The sequence below is a fragment of the Neophocaena asiaeorientalis genome, unplaced genomic scaffold, assembly GCF_003031525.2.
Source record: "Neophocaena asiaeorientalis asiaeorientalis breed wild unplaced genomic scaffold, Neophocaena_asiaeorientalis_V1.1 scaffold648, whole genome shotgun sequence".
Taxonomy (NCBI): domain Eukaryota; kingdom Metazoa; phylum Chordata; class Mammalia; order Artiodactyla; family Phocoenidae; genus Neophocaena; species Neophocaena asiaeorientalis.
The window spans coordinates 2,805,794-2,830,049 of record NW_020172781.1 but is presented as its reverse complement, the minus strand read 5'-3'; the positions used below and the strand labels follow the sequence as shown (position 1 = coordinate 2,830,049).

The window sequence follows — 24,256 nt, the reverse complement described above, 5'->3', positions numbered from 1 at the left end:
AGTTCAGGTCAGCAGAGATGGAGTCCTGGAGCAATAATCGCAGTTGGCCAGGGATGTCTTCCGAGTCTTGGGCAGGGCTGCCCTGCCTAAACTAAAACCCGAGGGAGCCAGGCGGTCAGGGGAAAGCAAAGAGGCTGGATCCCAGGCTGCGCCGCCATCTCTAGGATGGAAGCAGCCCCAAGCCCGCATCAGGCCCAAGTTGCTTGTTCACCTTCTTGTTTTTTGGTGGGTGACTTTTCTGGGTCCTTTTCGTCCGGCTTGCTCTTTTCCGGTGACTTCGGCTTCACAGTGGGCTTCTTCTCGCTCAAGGCAGTCCTGCTGTAGACCAAAGCACCAGAATCAGAATTCCTCACGCCCACACCTCCTCCTGGTGGGGGGAATGCAGAACCTCACCAGGCATTCGTTCACCCTCCCCCAACTACAGCTGATGGTTCAGACAGGGCGGGGGTCAAGATCAGCTTTGTTCTGACCAAGAAAAGTTTCCTGAGCAAATTATGAGGACAATTTGATGCTTTAAAATGTGGAAAATCTCGAAGAGACACTTTTCAAACATTCTTTCTACATACTTCAGAGCTGTACTGTCCAAGAAGCAGGCACTGGCCAGATGTAGCTACTTAAGTTTAAATTGATTAAAATTACAAGTCCAGTTCCTTGGTGGCACTCGCCGCACTTCAAGTGCTCAGCAGCCGTGTGTGGTTAGTGGCCACTGTGGTGAGTAGCACAGACAGAGAAATGCACATTTCCATCGTCACAGAAAGCTCTATGGGACAGTACTGACTTAAAAGCCCCGTTTATGTATAATTAATTAATAAAATTTTAAGACACTTTTTTCTCTGACGACTTAAACAAGTCCTCTAGAGACTTCTGCTCGGTAGTACTTCACTACCTGAATTTCAACTTGAGAGTCATAAACATGTTTCTAAAGAAAATTCTACTAAATATGTGTGCATATCCACACATGGAATATTATGGAGCTACTTTAAAAGAGGAACGGGGGAAGTTCTTTTTGTGCTGATATGGAATCATCTCCAAGATCACGAGTAAATAGAAACAGCAAGGTACAGGCATTTTGTACAGTTCCCGACCTCTGGGTACGCGTACACTTGCTCGTGTACACCCAGAACAGTTCTGCAAGGCTACGAAAGTGACACTGCAGCCTCAGGCACGGGAGCTGGGAGGCTTAAGGATGGAGAGGAAGAGGAGTGGCTTTTCACTGCATATGCTTTTGAATATTGTACTAGTTTAGCCATTTACAATGTAACAAGATAATACGCATGCACAAATAAAACATCCTGCACTTAAATGTTAAAAGCAGTTGCTACGTTGGGGGTATTTCAGTGTTTTCCAATATGCACGGGTGCACTTTACAGTCTTTCATACAATAACTGTGCATTATTGTGTGGGTAAAAGAAGTTAGACTTTTTAAACAATTCTGTACATTTTAGATGTTTTATTAATTCAGACTGGTCTGCTTTCCAGCCTGCATGGTCCAGATTTTACTATCCTTGTGGGCAAAATGAAACGTTCTCTTCCAGCTGACGAAGGCAAGGGCGAAAAGGACCCCGGCAGCAGAGCAGAGAAGAGCCAGGATGTCTGGCTCCCCCAAGGCGCCAACAGCCTCCCAGGAAGCCTGCTAGGAGGTGGCCCCGCGTCCCCCTGCCCGGCCCACCTTCCGAGCTCCTCGGTCACCCACCTGGCGCTGTTGAGCACGGCCTTGTCCTTGGCGGGAGGCTTGGTGATGGGCCGCTTGGTGCTCACCACCTTCCCGGGGTGCTGTTCCTTCCCCGCCTTGCTGTACTTGCTCTTGTCGAACTTGGGTTTTGGCACGCCGTACTTCCTCAGGATCTGCGGAGCACCGGAGCGGGGGGAGGGGGGGGGGCTCAGACTCAGCCCCAGGGGCACGCAAGGCCCAGCACGGGTGCGGCAGGGATGGGGTGGCTACCTGGGTGAGCTGGTCCTCCAGCACCTTTTTGGGGGGCCGAACATTGGTGAAGAAGAGGTGGAGGAGGTTGCCTGGCGTCTGGGAGTTGATCTGCTCTTTGCTGAGATAAATGTCAGACACTTTGATGGGCTTTGCTGGTGTCAGGCTTAGCATCTGCTCTGAGTGGGCGCAGCTCTTAAATATCTCCGTCAGCACCTCTCTGGCCCCGGGCACCAGCTTCTCACCTGTTACAGAATGGAGGGAGGGCAAATGATTCTGCAGTGAACACGCTACGTCAGGATAAGCCCTGCAGCATCTGATTTACTTTTCATCAATGATTTATTTTTGAAAGTGGGTAATGGGTGGTTAGTGGTGATGATGAGCTGTCCACTGAGACCTGGTGTCCCCTTTCTGCCCGCACACCTCAGTTACACGCCCAGCCTTCTCTGCTGTGAAGAGTGGTGCCATGAGGTGCGGCCCCGTGACATGGGCCCCTCCTGGGCCAGTCTGCTTCAGGCAGGACACAGATGGGATCCAGGCTAGGCATTTACAACTGGCCTCCTGTTTACATTTCTTGGGGCGAGAAAAAGATGGACTTCAGGCTGGACACTTGCAACTAGCCCCCTGTTTGCATTTCCTGAGACAGGAGATAGGTGGGCTCCAGGTTAGCTATTTAGAACCAGCCTCCTGTTTGCACTTCGAAATAGAAATAACAACAGGAACAGGGTAAATAGCCAGGCTTTGTTTCCTGTGGACACTTTGAGGTAACAGTTATGGCCGGGACAGAGAGGGGCTAAACCCTGTTCTGAGTAAAGATCAAGAGGTCACATAATGTATTTCCCATCCCTTGGGGCAAGGGAGACATTGCACATGCACAGAAAGGCTCCTTGGGGCTCAAAAAGGAAGGGGCACCACCCCATAATATGTGATGCCAAGGCCCTCCCATAGGCCTCTGGGGTGGAACCATCTTGGAAAAAAGTTGTGCACTCCTGTTGGGGAGGGTCCTAGGGCAGGGCAGGGGTGGAAACAGAAACCAAGTAATTGGCCAAAGGTAAACAAAGACCCGGAAGAACTGCCCTGTAATGCATGACTTCTCCGCCTCTTTACTGGACTCCTCCTCATTAGGGAGGACACCCACACCCTTCCTCTCCCGGTGTGCATCTCTGCCTTGCTTCTGGCAACTCAACAAACTGTTTCTCTGTGTGTTCTCCCACTTGTTGTTGTTCTGTGTCCCCAATAATAAACTTTGTACCTGTTTTTACAGTTCTCGCCTCCTTGAGAAACACATTTTTCAATGGGGGTGAGGGCCAGGGGAACTTTGCTTCTAGCCTCTAGCCCTTGCTGGTCCACCGGCTAGGATTCCTGGTTTTCATCCAGGCTACCCAGGTTCAATTCCTGGGCAGGGAACTAAGATCTCACTTCACGCCACGGCTCACTGCTGCTTCTCTGAGATCATGTTCTCTTCTGCACTCATCCCCGCCACTGGCTGCGTGGAGATAACAAGCCCCCAAATGGCAGACCTCAGGGCTCACCCTGGACTCTTACATGTGCAGGAAATGAACTTCCACTGGGTCTGAGTTACTGTACTCTAGGGTCTCTTTATCATGGAGGTTGAACCTCCCTTAACTTCAACATGTCTGTGATGGATAGTCCCCAAGGAGCAAGAGGATGTAGAGGCTGCGAGTACTTTTAGTGCAAAGTACAAGTTGTTCAATAGTTATTATTAGAGGATGCATTTGAAACCTGGCCCAGCCAGCAGGTGGAAAAGAAAGTTCTCTCAGATACAAGAAAACTGTCCCTGAGCACGAGAAAAAAAACACTTGTTTTTTTTGTTCCCCAAAGAAGCACTCCAGAAGATGCTCTCGCCTTTCCTAAGGGGCCAGTCAGGAATGTTCCCAGTGGAACAGGATGCTCCACTGCATCTGCATGCTCCTCGTGGCCAAGGGCCCCCACCTGCGGGCAGGACTGACTTGCTCATCACACCCTGTCCTCCTGCCCAGCCTCCTCATCCCCTCTCTCTGGGGGTCTGGCCCTCCAGAGGCACACCCAGCTCAGGCCGGGCTTCAGGAGCCAGAGCACAAAGGTCCCCTGGGCATCTGGGCTGAGGGTGAGGAGACAGGTGTGTGGAAGGCGTGGTCAAGATCTAAGAGCTGATTCAGTAGAACCACAGCTTAAAAGAGTATCGAGCAAAATGCGTGTGGCTGTAACGTGGCAAATGTGTTATCAAAAGACTGAGTATCTTACGTGGAAGGTTTGACCATAATACAATCAGGAGCTAGAACTAAATTCGGATTAAAGCATGAAAAGACTGGCAAAGCATTAATTATGGCAGAAAAAGACCCCAGGGTTCCCACAGATCGTACACTAGCCACCCCCACGTGGGGAGCTGAGAGCCGAGTGGGCACCGTGCTCACTAATAAGGGAGCAGGGCTGAAACCAGGGCGAGGAGAGAGAGGCAGCCCCTCACGCACAAGAGTCCCGAAAAACTCAGGGATCAAGGCACACATTGTACCGCGGTCCTTCAAAAAAATCAAAATTAATACAAGAAACCCATGATGAGTGAAATATTAGAAGTACTGTGCAGGGCCATATTAAAGCCTGACGCAAAAGGAAAAATCATTAATACTGATCCCGTCTTTATTTAAAATTTTAAGTTTGTTCACCATGGATATTTTGCATTAATTTTGACTTTCATAAGTATTATATTAAAATAATTATTTATCTAGATTACTGAGTTGTTTTGGAGCCCCATTAAATTCTGTGGCCTCATTTACCTCACTCTGGTCCCAGCCCTGTGGGAGTATTTCAAAATTTCATGACTGGGGGATAATAATTTGAAACAACAACAAAATCCATACTCAATATTACATTTCTGTCCTCAGAAAACATAAAGCAGAACAAACTCAACAACTCTATTATGAACTTTCAAACAATATTAAAGAGTTAGAAAAAACATAAATTTAAAAATTTGAGAGAGACTGATGCAAAATAAAGACAACAACACAAAGAACTACAGTTATAAAAAGAAAGGAGAAAAATCGCTGCTGCTTCTGAAGCGAAGCTGGGGGTGAGCTCTTGGCCTCAGGATCTGCTAGATCCAGCTCTGTGGGGCCTCGATAGAGCCCGGGTCCTGGCGGAACAGAAGAAGTGGGGAAGCCAGACAGGGTAGGGTCCCCCCACATAAGATCCACGAGAATGACAAAGTGGGACTTTTGTGAGAAAGGAACCGGAATCGGTTCTTCCCCAAGAATTCATTTTAAAGGGCGAGGTGTTAGCTGTCCTTGAGCATATTGACTAAATGATTACCAGCAATGTACATGGTACATTCTAGCTCTAGAGGACAGAACAAAATAAATACACTTGAACTCAAACAAGGGGAAGCCTGACTAGACAAAAGGAAAAAAGCAACTTGAATGCAAGCCCACATTCAAGGCTGTGGCAGGAAACAGGAGCACCTGAGGGCTTGGTGTGGGGGCCTGTGGCAGGGCCTCTGGCAGGGCCTGCCCGCTGGCCTTCAGAGCCCTGATGGCTCTCCTGGGGGAGCAGCAGTGTTCTCTTCACATCATGTACACAACGCACCTTCTGTTAACCAAGCAGTGAACCATCTTCCCAACGTTCCCTGAATCACTTCTTAAATCTTTGACCCCCAGAGCTCCTCTTTAAGGTAAGATGTTAAAAATAGGGAAAACAGGACATGGAGAGGGGTATGATTTTTTTTTTTGGCCGCGCTGTGTGGCTTGCGGGATCTTAGTTCCCTGACCAGGGATCAAACCCAGGCCTGTGGCAGTGAAAGCACTGAGTCCTAACCACTGGACTGCCAGGGAAGTCCCAAGAGGGGTATGATTTTTGCTCAGTTTTTTTTCTATAAATTTCTTAAAAAAAGTCTATTAATTAAAAAAACATCTATAACCTACCTTTAATTGACTTATCATTGAAATAATCTTCTAACCCTGGGCTCCCCTGTGTATCAAACAAACTCTGATTTACTACAGACACAGTGAGTATCTCTTCTGTTGACATTTCCATCAATTCATCTTCACCATCCAAACTTGACAAACCAATCAAGTCATTATTGTTAAATAAACTCGCTCGGATTTTCTCGATTTTGGCTCGGGATCTGATCTGTGTGAACAAGGAAAAGGGTAAGGATTTGAGTGGAGAGACCAGTCACTCAGCTAGCTGTATGAACTTTCTTTCCCTTCCGTCTGTCCCTGAAACCCTCTACTGTCTTCAGCGTTGGGAGCGCAGCCTGACCGGGGCAAGCTGGCCTTCCCAGCAAAGTCTCTCGTATGTGCCGAAAGTGGTAACTTGCAGGAGAACAGCTCAACTGGACATCTCTGTTGCTAAACCCCGGTCAGGTCTGTGGCTCTACGCAGATGCCCCGGGGGTTCAAGTCCACGCTTGGCTCCGAGAAACTCCGCAGGGAGAAGGTGGACAGATTCTGGGAGGAAGCCAACCCCTGGATCTTTGAGCTCTCCTGTCAGAGCCCGTGGGTGGGGGCAAGGGGGTGCGAGTTCTCCTCCTAGTGCCTTCCCCTCCGTATCTAATAAGGGCGAGGATGGTTTTTACTCTGCACCTGACTCCCGTTACACAGGTGCAGGAAGACACAGGATGCAGGATTTCTAAACAAGGAGGCCCAGAAAACACATGGGATCTTGAAGTGGAAATGTAATCTGGCAACACGCGCAGCATCTGAAGCTCAGAATCACTCCGAACAGAATGGCAAGTCTGTTCTCTCCCTGCTCGGTGGGGGTCCCTCCTGCCAATGGCAACGGTTAAAACAACCCAAAGCCACTCAAAAAGAGGCCACTGGGGCCTGAGTTGGAAAACACTCGATGATGCCCACCCATCAGGAAAGGTCAGCCCCTGGAGCCCCTCCCACACTCTGCAATGAACTGTATTGACTTCCTGACAGACTTGCTATCACACTCAAGAGATGGGACCTCAAATACAGATAATCAACATGATTGATCACTTCTGTTTCCAAGAGCTGCCTCAGGGAGCCCGCTAAGTGCCCCAATGTCACCTATTACTTAGTCCCTTGGAAATAATATTGGAAGGCTTAAAGAGGCCTGGGGGATTCTAACCGCTCATGATTTAAGTGGTTGCCAAGGCGTGAGGTGCTTACCTCCACAACCGCAAAGCCTTTGATGGGGCGTGCTGTGAGGGGCTGGTTGTCCAGGGACGTGACTGTGTACATGGAGCCCATGTCTGACACTGAGGCCGTTTCTGCGTTGTCCAGTGGCTCCCCCAGGCTCCCAAGGCTGCCCAGGCTGCTGGTGCTGCATAGGGAAACGTCCAGGCTCTCCTGGCTGGACACTACGTGGGGCTCCAATAAGCCCGCAGGGATGGGCAGCTCTAGGCCCGAGGGCAGCGGTTCCGTGGAGACGTCGCTGACCGTCTGCAAGATGCCCTGGGAGCTGCAGATGGAGGCTTGACTGGTGGACGCAGACGCACTGATGCTCATGGCGGGGGTCGGGCTGCGGGACGTGCTGACCTCCAAGCTGTCTGTGCTGGGGAAGCTAAGGGTCTTCTCTGGCTCAGCTTTCCCATCACCGCCCTCGGCCTTGTCTTTTGGCTTCTTGGGGTCTTCGTCCTGCAGGGGGATGTAGATCTCGTCTTTGAAGACCCCGCCGTGGGCGTTGCAGGCCTTGCGGATGGCGCCTCTGACGATGCCCTCGTCCAGGTGGGTGGGGATCCCAGAGATCACCAGCAAGCGGCTATGGGCGGTGGGACCCACCAGGGCCTGGCAGGCGTCGGCGATGGCGTCGCTCGTCACACCCAGCCCCTGCGGGTCCTTCCTGGTGAGGTGCCGGAGGATGATGAGCAAGGTCAGGGCACGATGGAACCACAGCATGTCTTCGGGCTTGCCGCCCCCGATGCTCAGCACGGCGGGGTCCGAGTCCACTGAGCGCGAGGACTGGCGCTTCCCGGAGGAGGAGGCCTTTTCCCGCTTCATCTTGACTTTCTTCCTCTTGGACAGGAGGCTGGGGCTCTGCGGCGTCTGTCCTGGGGAGGACGACGAGGAGGACGACGAGTCGCTGAGGTTTGGGGCGGTCGCCGACGTCACCCCGCTGGCAGTGACACTCATGTTGGTAGGCAGGGTCACCTCGGCCACCGCCAGGCACCCTTCCATGAGCGCGTGGAAATACGTAGAGAACCTGCCCTGGTCGGTGGCCGCTACGGTCCCCGAGCCACCGCACGTGCTGCCCGAGACCCAGCTCTGCGTCTCCTCGTCGTACAGCTTGTGGAGCTCTGACTGCAGGGCCATCAGCGTGGCCAGGCAGGGGTTCAGCTGGAGGGCGATGGACGAGGACAGGCCGGCAGGGTGCTTCCTCTGCTCCAGGCTGTGCACTGTGCGCAGGAGCTCTGCCAGGAGGTGGAAAACCAGCTCTTTCACGCAGGCCGCCATGTCTGTGGTCCACAGGAAGTTTCCTGAGGTGAATGACAGCAAAAAAAAAAAAAAAAAAAAAAAAAAAAAAAATCACCTATACAGAGCTTACTATGTGCCAGGCACTGTTCTAAGGTACTTTAATGGAGGCAGCCCTCACAGCGACCGCATGAAACAAACATTACATCCTTCATCCCCATCTCACAGATGAAGAAACGGAGGCTCAAAGAGCTGAAGGACTCACACGGCTGCCACACAGTCACACAATCTCACAGGGCAGAGCCGGGCAGGCTGGGCCCAGAGCCGGTGGCCTTCACCCCTGTGGCAGGTGACCGCATGGAGCCAGCTTCTACAGCTCTGACCCTGAAATCATTGTTTTCTTTCTCATAAAGTTATTAAGCAGGTTGGTGACAAATCATTAGCATAATGTTTCCTGAACCATGGGACGCTTACTACTGGGGGCATACGATCCAATTTTACCAGATAGCTCAGAAATACACACAGAAAAATGATTCCTTTTAAACTCCTCTTTCAGTCCTGATTTTGTCAACAAGAAAGCCTCACTCTGGGGCTAGAATATTCTTAATAGAGAATAGCCCAGAGACTCAGAGCCTTCGACAGGGAACAGTAGTTAGCCAGAATTTCTTAACAGTAACTGCTTAACTTTTTAATTTTATAAGTATCTTCTAGTTATGGCAAGGGATACGAATTTTCTGTTTAAATTAGCAAGATAAAGTTTCTTTTAAAATTCAGTATAAGTTTAAAAAAAGGAGAAAGGAGTTCATTGCCATAAAAACAAATCAATAAATGGTGATAGGCATGACTTGTAGATGTGGCAGAAATCACATAAAGGTGGCATGAGAATGACTGAAGTCTAGGAAACACTGTCTAGAACAACCGTGGGCCACACACATCTGTGCCAAGGTCCCCTTCGTGCCAGATGCGTGTCTTCTATCCCCAGTCACATTGTGGACAGGGAGTCCCAACGGCCAGGTCTGGCTGACTTACCGAGAATCCCAATTAGGCCCAGCACCCACGAAGGAGGGGACTAGGCTGACTGGTCTCAGGGGTGATGCTGTTTTGATAATTCTAATTGGTAATGAACTCATGGCTGTCACGGGACATGGTGCTCATGGAGCCACTGACAGGGAATAAAGGCCAATGGGGTCTAAGGCCAGGCCCTCATGTGCTCCTATTTCCTTCTCTGTTGTCCTTCCTCTGCCATTGGACATTTCTGGAAGACGATGGCCTTGGAGAGAAATCTCCACCAAAATTGCAAATGGTGGCCCAAGAGCTGAGACCGGCCACATACATCTCGTTCCCCCAGCCAGTGGTTCCCTGCTCACCTCTTCCGACCCCCTGCCCAATGTGTTTTAAAGAATGTGAATTAGTTGTCAACATTTAGAAACTGGGAAATTCACATCAATATCTAGATTTCTGGCTTTTCTTGAAATAAAAAGTGACAGTATCTGGCAGGACTAGGGCCACATTCTTACACAGCAAATGAGTAGTAGGGCTCAGTGGCTGCCCCACAGGACACATGCCCTCCAGTTCCCTGGAGGTCCTGGGTCCACTTCTCTCTTGAATTCCTCTCACTTACATCATCTCCCTGACCCCTGAGGGGACCTGAGTTTGCCAACATGTCTTTCCCTCCAACACCAACATTTTGTATTTTTGAAAAAATACAAAAATATAAAAAAGTTGAACACCTTATACAGTCAACATTCGGATGCCCACCACCTAGATTCTACCACTAACGTTATTACATGTGTGACAAAGCTGTTTGTTTTATTACACATCTCTCTTTCCCTCTGTTCATCCACAGACTCATCTTAGTTTTTGATTATTTCAAAATAAGTTGCAGATATCAGTATTTTTATCCCTAACCACTTAAGCAGACATATCATTAATTAAAACTCAAGATTTAGAAAAATTTTGAAGTAAATTTATAGGCTAAGTTCACAACTCTTTAAGTTTACCATTCCATGAGTTTTGCTACAATGCCCTCTCTCTGTAACCTTTCAGGTGCTGTGAGGTCATAATGTCTGAAGGTGAAGGGTGGTATGAAAGTGAACAATGTTACAGAATCAAAGTTACAACAATGGCATATGTTAGTGCTTTAAAGTAAAGTATGATAAAATTAATCTTATTTTCCCGGTTAGATGCCACCCCTCAAAATAATGGAAGTACCCTGCAAATCATGGATTTGGAAGTCTAGGCTACACTTTCCACTCAATTCCCCAAGCCCAACTGACAACAAGCTGACAAGAGCTGTCACCACCCAGGCCACTGTGGCCACCCCAGGCGCACCGGCCAGCTCCTTCCCCAGGCACCCGGCCAGCTCCACCAGCCTGACCCTGAGGGAAGGGAGGCCTCACCGAGCAGTTCCACCACTTGCAGGAGGACGGACGTCGGGATGGTGTCAGGCTCATCTTCAGATCTCCCTTCGCCGTCCTCCGACTTCCAGGACAGCAGCTGCTCTGCGAAGGCCATCGCCAGTGGGAACTCGAGGGGCAGGGAGTGTAACACCAGCACGGCTCCGGGAGGGGGAGACACCCCTAGAAGAAGCGCCCAGAAGGAAAGCTCATGACTGGTAGCACCCGATCAAAACAAGCTTGCGATAAAGACCTGCCAGGTGTGCGCAGAGAAACAGGGCCGGAAAGCCTGTCCACTCGTGCACTGGGGGCGAGAGGAAATGTCACTCCGCCCACTCCAGACGGAGTCAGCCGCAGGCGCAGGAGGAGTGGAGGACATCCTCCAAGAAGTCCACCTGTTGGTGTGAGAATGGGACAAAGGGCAGCAGTGGGGACAGGGAAGGATAAACATCTCCCTGTCAGTCAGATACCAACCAGCCTGATGACCTGGCATGGAAATAGGAAGTCAGACTTTAAAAGATGCTTCACTGGAATGGTCCCAGCCTGGTAAAGAAATAACCAGCCCTTTGGTGCAGCTGCAATCCCATGGGAGCATCAGCTTATTTTAGATTTACAGAGTGGACCAGCAAGGGGCCCCCCAGACTTCAGGAACTACCAGAATTCTCTTTTACTGCCTTCGGTCATTGTCATGGCCTGAATCTGACCGAAGCTGCCTACGATGAGAGAAGAAAGACCCTGAGGTCTGATCCCTGTCACACCCTGCAACGCACCCCAACCCCTTCTGCAAGCACTGGTCAGACATAAGCTGGGGTACCAGGGGTCTCTGGCCGGCTCAGGAGGAACCATGTTGACTCGCCTGTACTTTGGGGTGAATGTTTATTTGGGGAATGACAGGTAAAACAGAGATCTTCTGTGTTTAATATAAATTTTAAAAAACAGTGTAGGCAAAATACAATAAAAAAACAGACCCTAATAAAAAGAGATCATAAACTTGTTTAGCATTGACCAAATACCTTAAGAAATGTCCTTTCATTCTATTCCCTAAGGATGCAATGTCTCCAGGATTGGAGCTGTGCAAGCCAAGGCCCAATTTTGGCTGAAAGTTCAAATACATCTTTATAATTGTCTCTAACAAACATGTGTCCATCTTCTCCTGTCCAACATGCCAAGGACGTGCAGTGCAAGTCTGAGACTAGGTTTCCCTTCCTCTGTGTGTTGACTCAGAAACAGAGTCAGCTGGCCCCAGTATACAAAGCAGACAGTCAGCGAGAGCTTCAGGATTTACAGAGATGGAGACCTCATCTAAATCTAAATCTAAATCTGCGGAGGCTTAACAAAGGATGCCAAGGAGACAAGACCACTTGGGCTTCCCAGCCTGGCCACCACCAGGCTTTGTTTAACATTGACACGGGGAGCAGATGATCACTGAGGCCCGTGCCCCAGGGAGCCACATTATACCTGAGAGAATTCAGTTTTAATGAGAACTTGAAGGGCAGCCAGGATTATTACAGCTAAATGATGGGACTGCTCTGTTTAGATCATTCTGAACAGCACACACTTGTGAAAGGAAAGGAAATCCCCACTGTAGTCTGGGCAGCATCTGCCAGGTCTTCCCCTGGCAGGAAAGGGGGAACTTTTAATCCACTGTCTCTGAAATACACTGCCCCAAGCAGTCCTTTTCTTTACCCATAGGAAACTGGAACGCAGCACAGTAGAAAATCCTTTCAATTTTCACAAAGAAGGAAAGCAGAGAATGACTTCAAAGCTGTTCTTATTACCAGGAGCTAATTCAGAGACTTACCCAGTTTGATGTGGACTTTGTCTGTGGAGAGGATCACAGAAGGGTACTGGTTGGTGGTGGGAGGCGGCGTGAGTCCCGTGTTGGCCGGAGATGCATCCCGCGGGTAACAGATGGCCTCGATGAGGTTTAGCTGGCCATTTCGCTTCACTTTGTGGCCCAGCCCGTACACAAGCACCCGCGCCCACGGCGCCTTGTACAGAGAGGAGCTGAGGAGGAGGGATGCGTGTGAGCAGAGTCCAACCATGTCAACAAACACTTTGTTGTGAGGGGGTGGTGAGAACCGGGCACACGTAAGTCACCTCCATCACATTTTAGAAGGTCATTCTTTATATAGACTAATTTCCAAAACATGGAAATTAGGGAAGAACTGTAAATCATGTCCAAGTACACTCTGCATTAAAGAATAAAAGCAATGAGTTTTTTCTTCTGTAAATTGCACCAGAATCTGTCTTACTTTTCTCTCCCCATCACTATCTTCTACAGTACGGGCAACTTACTCTTTGCGGAATCCAGACTGACTTTCTTTGCAAGATACTACAACGAAAGCCGCCCCGGGGAAATTGACGTCCATGTTGACCTTGGACTCGGAAATTGGAAACTCTTCGGAGGGGAACTGCTCTGGTGCCGTCTGCAGAGACATTTAACAGGGAAAGCCACGGGTTGAACACAAGACAGCATTTCCTTTTCCCAGCTCCCAGGCAAAGGAGAGCCAATGCATACACTGTAACAGGATAAGGAGGACAAAAAAGCCCTCTGGGAGGAAGGACACCACGGACGGGACAAGGCAGGGGAGCTGCGAAGAAAAGCAGACTAGTGGGGCTTGGGGAAGAAAGTGTCATTTTCAGCCAGCCAATAAGATTTCCAATTGAAACCTGTAACCCTAGTTTAGGGACATCAGAACTTTGGACTTTTACCTGCAGGAAAGAGCAGATCTGTTTCGTCAGCTCCAACAGGCTCTCCTCACCCTGGTGCAGGGTCCGAGTGATGGCCACGTTGAGCCACTCTCTCACTGTCTGGGAGCTGCCCTGGTAGAAGAGGTCCGTGGCCGAGCAGTTCTGGGAATGGATGCAGTGCTGCAGGGACTGTGCCAGGAGGATGGAGCTGGAGCTGATGGTGCCGTCTGGGGACAGGAAAGAAAACACAAGTCAACAAGAACAGCAGCAGCCACGGGCTGTGAGATCCTGAGTAACGAGCCAGGAGCATTCTGTCCAGAAAACCAGGATGGGTTAGCTTGAACATACGTCTTGGGTAACAGATGTCACCAGTCAGATCCTGCAGGGGGTGGGGGATTCAGGAGTTCGGCGGCCTTTAACTTTTTGCTTTCTTTTAAGCTACAAAACTGTTGCCTAAAATAAAAACCTGAATTGAAGTCCAGGTCTACTAAGCAGGTAGAAGTGGAGCTGCTTGGATTCAGGGGTTCCCAGAGCCTGACCTATCGGCTGCCCTGGCCAACCTGGAGTTTCACCAAGGAACCACTGGAGTAGCTCAGAGTGGAGTTTATAAAGCAAGTGTTAGTCACTGTGGCAAAGCTTCTTCCACAAGCACGTTAAAGCTTTTCAGATCTGTTTTGGAGCCTCTAATTTCTTGGGGTGGGCCACTGGACCCCACGTGCTTAAGTGGCCTGTGGAGATGTAGTTCACACAGGCACTGGCTGGGACCCCATGGCTGTGAGAGATGTCCTTTATGCTTAGAATGCCACCTGCCCTCTCACTCCTGCTCCCATCTTAGTAGCTAGGAGGTCAAGGGAAGCAGGCTGGAGGCCAAGGTGCCAGAGGAAGACATAAGGGGCCCTTCAGTCTTCAACTGGGCTGAGGGCAGAGTCATCACTTAGTATTCACCAAGGGAGCGAACACACAGCATCAGCCCACGCTCCAAGGGCCCCACGTGGAGCAGATGCACACAGGCTGGCCCATTAAAACAGCTCCGCTTGAGGTCACAATGAATCAATTAGGTCTCTCTGGTGGTGTTTGATGGCAGGAACGTTTTCCTGTCTTTACACGTCAAACAGAATGTCTGTGACAACAGTACAGTGACTAGATTTCATAAATAAGACTTCATTTTCCTTGATCCACGATTAGTTTGCTTAATGAATGCTTAATAGGTTAATGACTAAATATGTCATCTAATACACTTAGGTTTTTCAAAGAGTGAGAAAGCACTGCAAAGACAGCTGCGATCTTTCGTACAGTTTATCTACACTAAGTCTAAAGGTCCTGTGCTGGGACTCCTCCCCCTGCTCACGTGGAGAACAAGGACACTAAGCACAGCTCCTGCTTGGCGCCCGGCTCACCCTCAGGGCTATTCCATCCTGGGCCTAATTTCTGCAGTGAGAGCCGCAAAGCCGAGGTTTACCTGGGAGGGGAGGAGCGAGGAGCTGATTGGACAGCAGCTGCAGGTGCTCCAGGGTAATATCCCGGATGGCAGGGATGTGGAAGAGGCGGGTAAACAGGTGAGGCAGCTTGGGGGCGAAGATGTTGAGCAGGGCCATGCGGCAGTACAGCCTGGCCAGTGCGGCCTCGCAGCGCAGCAGCTCCCTGCAAGGGAAGGGCAGGCGACAGGCACTGAGCTCTGACGGTCCAGCCTCCACACTGGGCCGGGCCACGGGCCGCTGAAGGGGAAGGACCACATCTCAGGCTTCTCTGGCCTCGTGTTCTGTGCTCCAAGTTAGACACTTGTGTTTTAAACAAAAAGCCACATTTAGTTATGTTTGATTTTTCCCAACTCAAAAACCACCGTGGAAAAAGAAATGAAAATATATGTTCACATAAAGACTCACATATACGTGTGTTCATAGTAGCATACATATAGTAGCCAAAAAGTGGAAACAGCCCAAATGTCCAACAACTGAGGCACAGTAAATCCATACAATGGAATGTTATTCACAAATAAAAAGGGATGAAGCAGTGACACGTGCTACGACATGGATGAACCTGGACAGCCCTGTGCTAAGTGAAAGAAGCCAGACACAAAAGCTCACATATTATGAATCCATTTATATCGAGTGTCCAGAATTAAGCAAATCCATAGAAACAGAAATTAGATTGGCGGGGTTGAGCTAGGGGATGGGAGAAGGGGAACTGACTACTAATGGGTGTGGGGTTTCTTCTTGGGGTGATGAAAATGCTCTAAAACTGAGGGTGATGATGGTTACAGAATTTTGTGAATATACTAAAAACTGTTGGCCTGTATACTTTAAATGGGTAAATTACACGGTACGTGAATTGTATCTCTGTAAAGCTATTATAAAAATTTCAGTGTGGGCATTTTTTTTTAATGTGATCAATTTATGACGTGATTGGCATTCACCTTGAATAATAGCTCATTAGTGACTAAGCAGGTCTCATTTAGAAATGCATCTCTTGGTAAAGAATCTATTCTAGCTCATACTAAGCATAGGGGAGGCTCCCTGTATTTTATTAGCTAATCACCATAATTAAAAATTCTGCTGGTAGTAAGCACTTAATCAAGAAGGCAAGTTAGAAGTAGCCCTTTTGGAATGTAAATTGGTGCAGCCACTGTGGAAAACAGCAGTGGAGGTTCCTCAGAAAACTAAAAACAGTTATATATATATATATATATATATATATATAAATAACTGAGTCACTTTGACATACAGCAGTAGTTAACATTGTAATTCAACTCTGCTTCAGTAAAAAATAAGTTAAAAAAAAAAAGAAGTAGCCCTTTTGTGTCTATAAAGTCTAGGTCTAAACCCACTCGTAGCCAACAGGGGTCACTTGATATTACCTACTGACCCAAATTAAAGGTAATGCTGGTCCATCATATAAAGTGAAGACAAAAAAGAAACCGGCTAAGATGGTGCATGTTAGGTGGTTTCTTTCTCGGCTCCACCAGTTTGTAATATTCTTGCGCCAGAATTTAAAACAAACCAACTCCACCTGCTTCTTCCCTCCTCAGAAGTTTGTCTGTTGACAGTACTAGCACAGCTCACGAGGACCAGGGCAGCAAAACAGATGAGGTCTGACTATGAAAGCTGAAAGCCCTACAGACTCCCCCCAGCTCTCTCCTCAGACTGCAAAGCCTCAAGTTGCCAGGATGAAGCTGAAGTGAGATTATTTTTGGTCGACTCTGCAGACTGTTAACGTCCCTGAAGTCTCTGCTGATGAGCCCCCCACCGACTCTTCATTCTCTAAAGTCCTCTCTCAAACCCACGTGAGGACTTTAGGCAGAGTACACCTCTGATGAAAATCCGTACTATGACCAGAAATTCCATCATTGTATTGATCAAACAAATCTATGGCATATTTCATATTTCTCCCAATACCGAGATCACCACATTAATACTGATTGTAAATGTCCTACATCTGCAGACTGATTGTAACCTTGCGAAGCACTTTCTTGCCTTTTCTCTAAGTTGCTAGTCAACAGTCAATAGGTTTCATCTATCACAGAAATTTCCCAAAAATATGACTGAAAGTCTTATTAAAGAAGTTTTTAAAAACTTTAAGAGTACCATATTGATATTCAAGCATATATGTTTGGGGATCCTTTTCAACAAATATGTGGAGTCTACAGTGTGAGCCAGGGCCCAGATTAAGCACTGGGAGCTCTAGCAAAGAATCAGACAAGGTATCTGCTTTTAGGAAGCTTATGTTCTAGAGGGAGGAGACACACAATAAACAAATTAAAAAAAAAAAAAGCAAAAATATCAGGTTCTGGAAGGGAAGTATTGATAAAATACAGTGTTATGACAATGTGCTCCTGTGGGCTTACGTTTACATGGTGAGGCAAGGCTTTTTTGGAAAGGTGACATATACATTGCGATCTGAATGACAAGAAAGAGACAGTAAAGAATAAAATACCTAGGAATAAACCTACCTAGGGAGACAAAAGACCTGTATACAGAAAACTATAAGACACTGTTGAAAGAAATTAAAGATGATACCAACGGATGGAGAGATATACCATGTTCTTGGATTGGAAGAATCAATATTGTGAAGATGACTATACTACCCAAAGCAATCTACAGATTCAATGCAATCCCTATCAAATTACCAATGGCATTTTTTACAGAACTAGAACAAAAAATCTTGAAGTTTGCATGGAGACACAAAAGACCCTGAATAGCCAAAGCTATTGGCAAAGACACCTACAGTCTTGAGGGAAAAAAAAAGGAGCTGGAGGAATCAGACTCCCTGACTTCAGACTATACTACAAAGCTACAATAATCAAGACAATATGGTACTGACACAAAAACAGAAATATAGATCAATGGAACAGGATAGAAAGCCCAGAGATAAACCCACACACCTATGGTCAACTAATCTATGACAAAGGAGGCAAGGATATACAATGGAGAAAAGACAGTCTCTTCCGTAAGTGGTGCTGGGAAAACTGGACAGCTACATGTAAAAGAATGAAATTAGAACACTCTCTAACACCATACACAAAAATAAACTCAAAATGGATTAGACACCCTAAATGTAAGACCGGACACATAAAACTCTTAGAGGAAAACACAGGAAAAACACTCGTTGACATAAATCACAGCAAGATCTTTTTTGGCCCACTTCCTAGAGTAATGGAGATAAAAACAAAAATAAACAAATGGGACCTAATGAAACTTAAAAGCTCTTGCAAAGCAAAGGAAACCATAAACAAGATGAAAAGACAATCCTCAGAATGGGACAAAATATTTGCAAATGAAGCAACTGACAAAGGATTAATCTCCAAAATATATAAACAGCTCATGCAGCTCAATATTAAAAAAACAAACAACCCAATCAAAAAATGGGCAGAAGACCTAAATAGACATTTCTCTAAAGAGGACATACAGATGGTCAAGAAGTGCATGAAAAGCTCCTCAACATCACTAATTATTAGAGAAATGCAGATCAAAACTACAGTGAGGTATCACCTCACACCAGTTAGAATGGGCATCATCAGAAAATATACGAACAACAAACGCTGGAGAGGGTGTGGAGAAAATGGAATCCTCTTGCACTGTTGGTGGGAATGTAAATTGATACAGCCACTATGGAGAACAGTATGGAGGTTCCTTAAGAAACTAAAAATAGAATTACCATATGACCCAGCAATCCCACTACTGGGCATATACCCAGAGAAAACCACAATTCAAAAAGACACATGCACCCCAATGTTCACTGCAGCACTATTTACAATAGCCAGGTCATGGAAGCAGCCTAAATACCCACCGACAGATAAATGGATAAAGCAGTTGTGGTACATATATACAATGGAATATTACTCAGCCATAAAAAGGAACGAAATTGGGTCATTTGTAGAGACGTGGATGAATCTAGAGACTGTCAAAAAGAGTGCAGTAAGTCAGAAAGAGAAAAACAAATATCGCATATTAACGCATATATGTGGAACCTAGAAAAATGGTACAGATGAACCAGTTTGCAGGGCAGAAACTGAGACAAAGATGTAGAAAACAAACGTATGGACACCAAGCGGGGAAAGCAGTGGGGGTTGGGGGTGGTGGCGTGATGAACTGGGCGATTGGGATTGAGATGCATACACTGACGTGTATAAAACGGATGACTAATAAGAACCTGCTGTATAAAAAATAAATAAAATATAATTTAAAATAAAAATGAATGAGACATCCATGCAAAGTTCTGGGCAAAGCATTGCAGGCAGAGGGAACAGCATATACAGAGACACTGAGGAGGAAACAAGCTTGGTGTGTGAGAGAAACTGCGGAAGGAGAGTACACTGGGAGAAGCAGATAGACTCTGAGGCTCGGGGAGGGTTTGGCGAGCCAGGTTAAGGGTTTGAATTCTACTCCATGGGAAGTGGAACGCCATGGGAACGTTTGAATTAGAGGAGAGAGATGAATGATCTGATCTGTGTTTCTAAAAGATCACTCGGCTGCTGTGGAGAGAAGGGAGAGCTGAAGCCTAGAGCAGTGTGGTGGAGGCGGAGATGGAGAGAGGCAGCCTGGGATGTACTTTGGAGGAAGAGTCAATGGGACCTGCCGATTGGTTACGTGAGGCAGTGAGGACAAAGGGTGACTTGGGCACCCCTCACAGACGTGGAAAGACCGGTGGAGGAGAAGGCCTGAATTCCACCTCACATGAGACATTTTAGGCACCTATTAGATTAGCCTTGTCCATGTAAGAGCTGACTTCGGTTAACTTGTTTTCAGCTCAGTTCTAAAAACCTGACAAAAGTAGTATTAGCCATATATATATATGTGTGTGTGTGTGTGTGTGTGTGTGTGTGTGTGTGCGTGTATATATATTTTTTGGCCGCACTGTGCGGCTTACGGGATCTCAATTCCCTGACCAGGGACTGAACCTGGGCCATGGCAGTGAAAGCCGGGAATCCTAACCACTAGGCCACCAGGGAACTCCCGAATATCAGCAATATTACCAGGCATGTTGCTTATGGTCAAAACCACCCCCAACTGGCAAGCTGTACTGGGAGGGCTGAAAAAAGAGTGCTCTTGGTGGGAAGCTACAGTTTCGGGCTTTCCAGAAAATGGTGACTCTTACTAACTGGGCCTGCCTCTTGCAGAAATCCCTAGAAGCTATGCCTGTGGAGTTGTTACAAAAGATACCGGCTTCTATTTGGGACGTGGGGCTCTCAGCCATCACGTGAACACAGCGACGTTAAGTCTTTCCTGCTGAAATGTATGCACGACACTTCCCTGTGGCACGCCACGCTTCCCATCCTGGATCCTTCTAGGTGAAGCTAGTGCCAAGTATCGCCTATTTGGGTCTTGTGAATTTGATTGTCAAGTTGAACTTAAGACCACCCAAATGGGGCGGTGAAACATCTGAGTGGAGATGGCAAGGAGGCAGTTGGATACGTCCATCTGGTGTTCCAGGGAGAGGTCTAAGCTGGAGATACACTCAAGTTGCTTCAAAATTGACAATATAATGAGAAGTTACAATGCTATTGGATGAACAGTATGAAAAATAGTTTATGGGAAGTTTTATCAGAGAGCTCCATTTATCATTATATTTTCTTCTGAATTGTTGCAAGAATTTTTATGACTGAAAGAAGGAATTTGCAGGTGCATGTGAGGGAATTTTGCCAGATCTTTAGGATTTAACCCACAGACGGCAGGCACAGGTCCCCTCAGAGACCCCCGCAAAGTGCTGGGCACAAAGGAGCACTCAAGGAGTACCTTGTTAGTTTAACAGAAATGAGCTGGCTGCTCACACAGTGCCTGGACTCCTCTTAGTTGTGTCTTCTTGATTCGGTTTACACTTTAGAACTTTTCCATGTTCTTCAAATCTCCAGACACCCCTCAACACCCGCAACTTACAGCAGAGTATCCATGGCATAGGCCAGGTGATACTGGATCCTGCAACTGTTCTTCCTAACTCTTGCAATTCGCTGTTATCTTTACTAGCTGCCTCTGTCTCTCTCTTAGCTTTGAAAGAAAAGCCTTCTTTGTCAACAATGAATGGCACATGTGATAAAACAGAGTAAGTGGATTTCTGTGACCCGCTAGAAAGAAGGGCTCAATTTTACCTGTGAATTTATTATTTATTTATTTATTAAAAATTTCTGGCCATGCCACGTGGCCTGTGGGATTTTAGTTCCCCAACCAGGGACGGAACCCAGGCCCTCGGCAGTGAGAACTCAGAGTCCTAACCACTGGACTGCCAGGGCATTCCCTTACCTGTGAATTTGAAGGTTGGTATTGTCCAGGGTGACCAGCCCATTGGTGGCAGTCCTTCGGTAGCCTGCTGGGGGCCTTTCCAACATATCAATAGGATACCAGTATCGGACCAGCACACCTTCGCTTCGGAGGTAGGTTTCTACCTGCACCAATTCATTTACCTACAATAGAAAAAGGAAATGTCTATTTGGTTTTTTATGATTTATTTTTATTTATTTCTTTTTATTTATTTGTTTTTTGAGCACTGACTTTTTTCCCCAAGTTTTAAAATACATATGTATACATATAAGACCAAACTTTTATAGCAGTAAATACTAGTTTCATGTCACTGATTGAGGCTAAAAGTTCAAAGATATCTGGATAGTGTATTTAGTTTTTTCATACCAGCTGGAAAAATTTAATTGGTACAATAAATTAAAGAACTTCAATGTAGTCATGAATTAGAAATTTAAAGAGAAGATATATTTCAAGGTATATTTCAAGTAACAGTTCAACATGCATTGTTGCCAGGTAAAATTTATGTTCATTGTTTTTATGTTAATAATTTTGTAAAAGCAGGGAATCTGTCTGATCGCTCTATTTTATTGCTAGGAAAATAAAAATGTAAGCTCATGAATACGCATTCTGGATTCAAATAGCAATGCAATCTTTATTTAGGGACTACTACTGAAACAAAGGGAATCAAACCACTTGAGACATAACAGAATTATTGCTTTAAGAAAATGTCTATTTTTCTAATTTTCCTTTCACACGTTTCCATTGCTGAAAAATACTGTCAGTTACGTACTTTCTGATAACCAGAATCACAGCTTGTCTCAGAAGGCAGTGGGAGATTAACAGTATTACTAATGGAATTTTCTACTTGAAAGTTCACCTTAGTAAATCACCAGCCAACAGCCTCTCTTAAAAATGTAATGATTTAAATTATACTCTGGTAAAATGGAGTCAGTTGAAGATGTAAAATTTTCAATTTCAAAGCATTAGTGATACCTAACATTATCTGTATCCGTAGACAGACAGATACCAAAGCTTATCTATGTGGTGATAGATACTTCTATATCTGAGACTCTTAGGCTTGATCTGTGTATTACTTCATCAGTTTTTCCTGCATGGGAAACAGAAATGCAAGCATGTGCATGTAACCTAAGGATTATGTAGTCACAGCCTTCAAACAGCCATCAGGGCCTCTGTTTTCAAAAGAAAGCTTCGGCTTGGCCCTTACTCTCTTCTATTCCTTAGCCCCTGCCACCCCACCCCACCTTAAACCTTGCTGAGCCCCATGAGAGGGCTCTGCAAAGCTGAGAAGAAAACAACTGATCTAGTTTAATACACTCATTTTACAGACGGGGAAACTGAGGCTGCAAGAACCAGTGAGATGACATGATCAAAACCACAAAACTATTTCTTTGAGTCTGTATAACAATCATGACAATGATAGATCATCCATTTATCAAGGCCAACAGGAGAATTTTCCCTTGGAACTTGGTAGACATAAGGTAGGGGCAGCCTGAACATGGTTGACAGCAAAAAACGGTGGCAGCAGCATGGTCTGAAGGCGCTGACAGCACTGAGAGTTAAGAGCTTACGTTCTACAATCAGCGCTGATCTGGGCCCAAGAGAAAATCTCAGGCAAGTCATCTGGCATGACAGCACTCAGCCTGGTTTCTTTATCCCTAATTTGAAGAATAATCTATCTGTATAATCACTTTTTAAGGTATTTGGAGTCTGGGCATGAAAGTCTCAGTGTATATAAAAGGCTGTTCACTCACTGAATCAACATCTAAGACAACTCCATGAAGCCCAAAGGTTTTCAGCATCCCTCGGATGGCAAATTTTGGTAGGGCAGTTCCAACAGTACTGCTGGCTACGTTATTGCTGTCTGGAGAGCGGGTTACTACCGTGAGACCTGAGGAGGGTAGAGGGAAAAGTTTTTTCAGGAGCAAGTACCATTATTATTTTGGGACCCTATATTTTAGGGTCTAAAATAACTCTATGGCATTTACCAATACCCTCAGTTTAGCTATAACCCAAAAGGAACACGGCTCAGTCCGGAAGATAATAAAACAAAGTGTTGTAAGAACTCAGGCAATTCAACAATAAAAAGACAAGCCAAGTAAAAAATGGGCAGAAAATGTGAATAAACATTTTTCTAAAGAGAAAAGATATGCATGAAAAGATGTTCAACATCATTAGTTATTAGAGAAATGCGAGTCAAAGGCACAATGAGACACCACTTCACATCCACTAGGATGGCTATAATCAAAAAACAGGCAATAGTAAGTGTTGGCCAGGATGTAGAGAAATTGGAACCCTCATATGTGCTGATGGGAATGTAAAATAGGGCAATCACTTTGGAAAACCATCTGGCAGTTCCTCAAAAAGTTAGACATAAAGTTACCATATGACCCAGCAATTTCACTCCCACATATATACCCAGGAGGAATGAAAACATGTCCACACAAAAACCTGTACACAAATGTTCATAGCAGCATGATTCATAATAGCCAAAAGGTAGAAGGAACCCAGGTGTCCATCAATTGACGAATGGATAAACAAAATGGGGTACTATCCATACAATGGAATATTATTTTTGCCATAAAAAGAAGTAACAACATGAGCTACAACAGGGATGAATCTTGAAAAATTATGCCATGTGAAGGAGGCCAGACACAAAGGGCTGCACGCTGCATGAGTCCATTTTTACGAAACGTCCAGACTAAGCAAATCTATAGAGGCAGAAAGTAGATCAATGGTTGCCAGGGGCTAGTAGGAAGGAGGAATGGGGAGTGGGGAGGGTACAGGATTCCTTTTGGGGGATGAAAATGTTCTGGAATTAGAGGCAATGGTTTGGTGGTTGCACAACTTTGTGAGTATATGAAAACCGCTGAAATGTATACTTCAAAAGGGTGAATTTTATGGTATGTGAATTCTCTCTCTCAAAAAAAGAGGAATTAAAAAAGAAAAGTAAATATATATGCCTGCCCCTGCCCATGATGTTTGTGAAGGTCTAATAATGAGTTGTTTTATTTCCTTTTTGTGCTTTTCTGTATTTTCATTTCCTCAAGATATGTAGTAGATTTTTAATCAAACGAATAAATACATTGTATAAACTTCCAGAAAGCACAGTACAACCACATGTTCATGG

General features: G+C 46.3%; 1 protein-coding gene across 1 annotated transcript in view; it reads right to left on the bottom strand.

Annotated features, from left to right (window-relative positions):
- HECTD4 (HECT domain E3 ubiquitin protein ligase 4) overlaps positions 1 to 24,256 on the bottom strand; it is a 185,576-nt gene that overhangs the window by 15,434 nt on the left and 145,886 nt on the right. Inside the window, exons 56-65 of the mRNA XM_024741407.1 lie at positions 14,841 to 15,022; positions 13,403 to 13,608; positions 12,986 to 13,116; positions 12,489 to 12,694; positions 10,691 to 10,870; positions 7,050 to 8,356; positions 5,836 to 6,043; positions 1,943 to 2,166; positions 1,694 to 1,845; positions 212 to 318 (exon numbers count right to left, since the gene is read on the bottom strand). Of these exons, the coding sequence (XP_024597175.1) occupies positions 212 to 318; positions 1,694 to 1,845; positions 1,943 to 2,166; positions 5,836 to 6,043; positions 7,050 to 8,356; positions 10,691 to 10,870; positions 12,489 to 12,694; positions 12,986 to 13,116; positions 13,403 to 13,608; positions 14,841 to 15,022 (2,903 nt within the window). The remainder of the gene's footprint in view (positions 1 to 211; positions 319 to 1,693; positions 1,846 to 1,942; positions 2,167 to 5,835; positions 6,044 to 7,049; positions 8,357 to 10,690; positions 10,871 to 12,488; positions 12,695 to 12,985; positions 13,117 to 13,402; positions 13,609 to 14,840; positions 15,023 to 24,256) is intronic.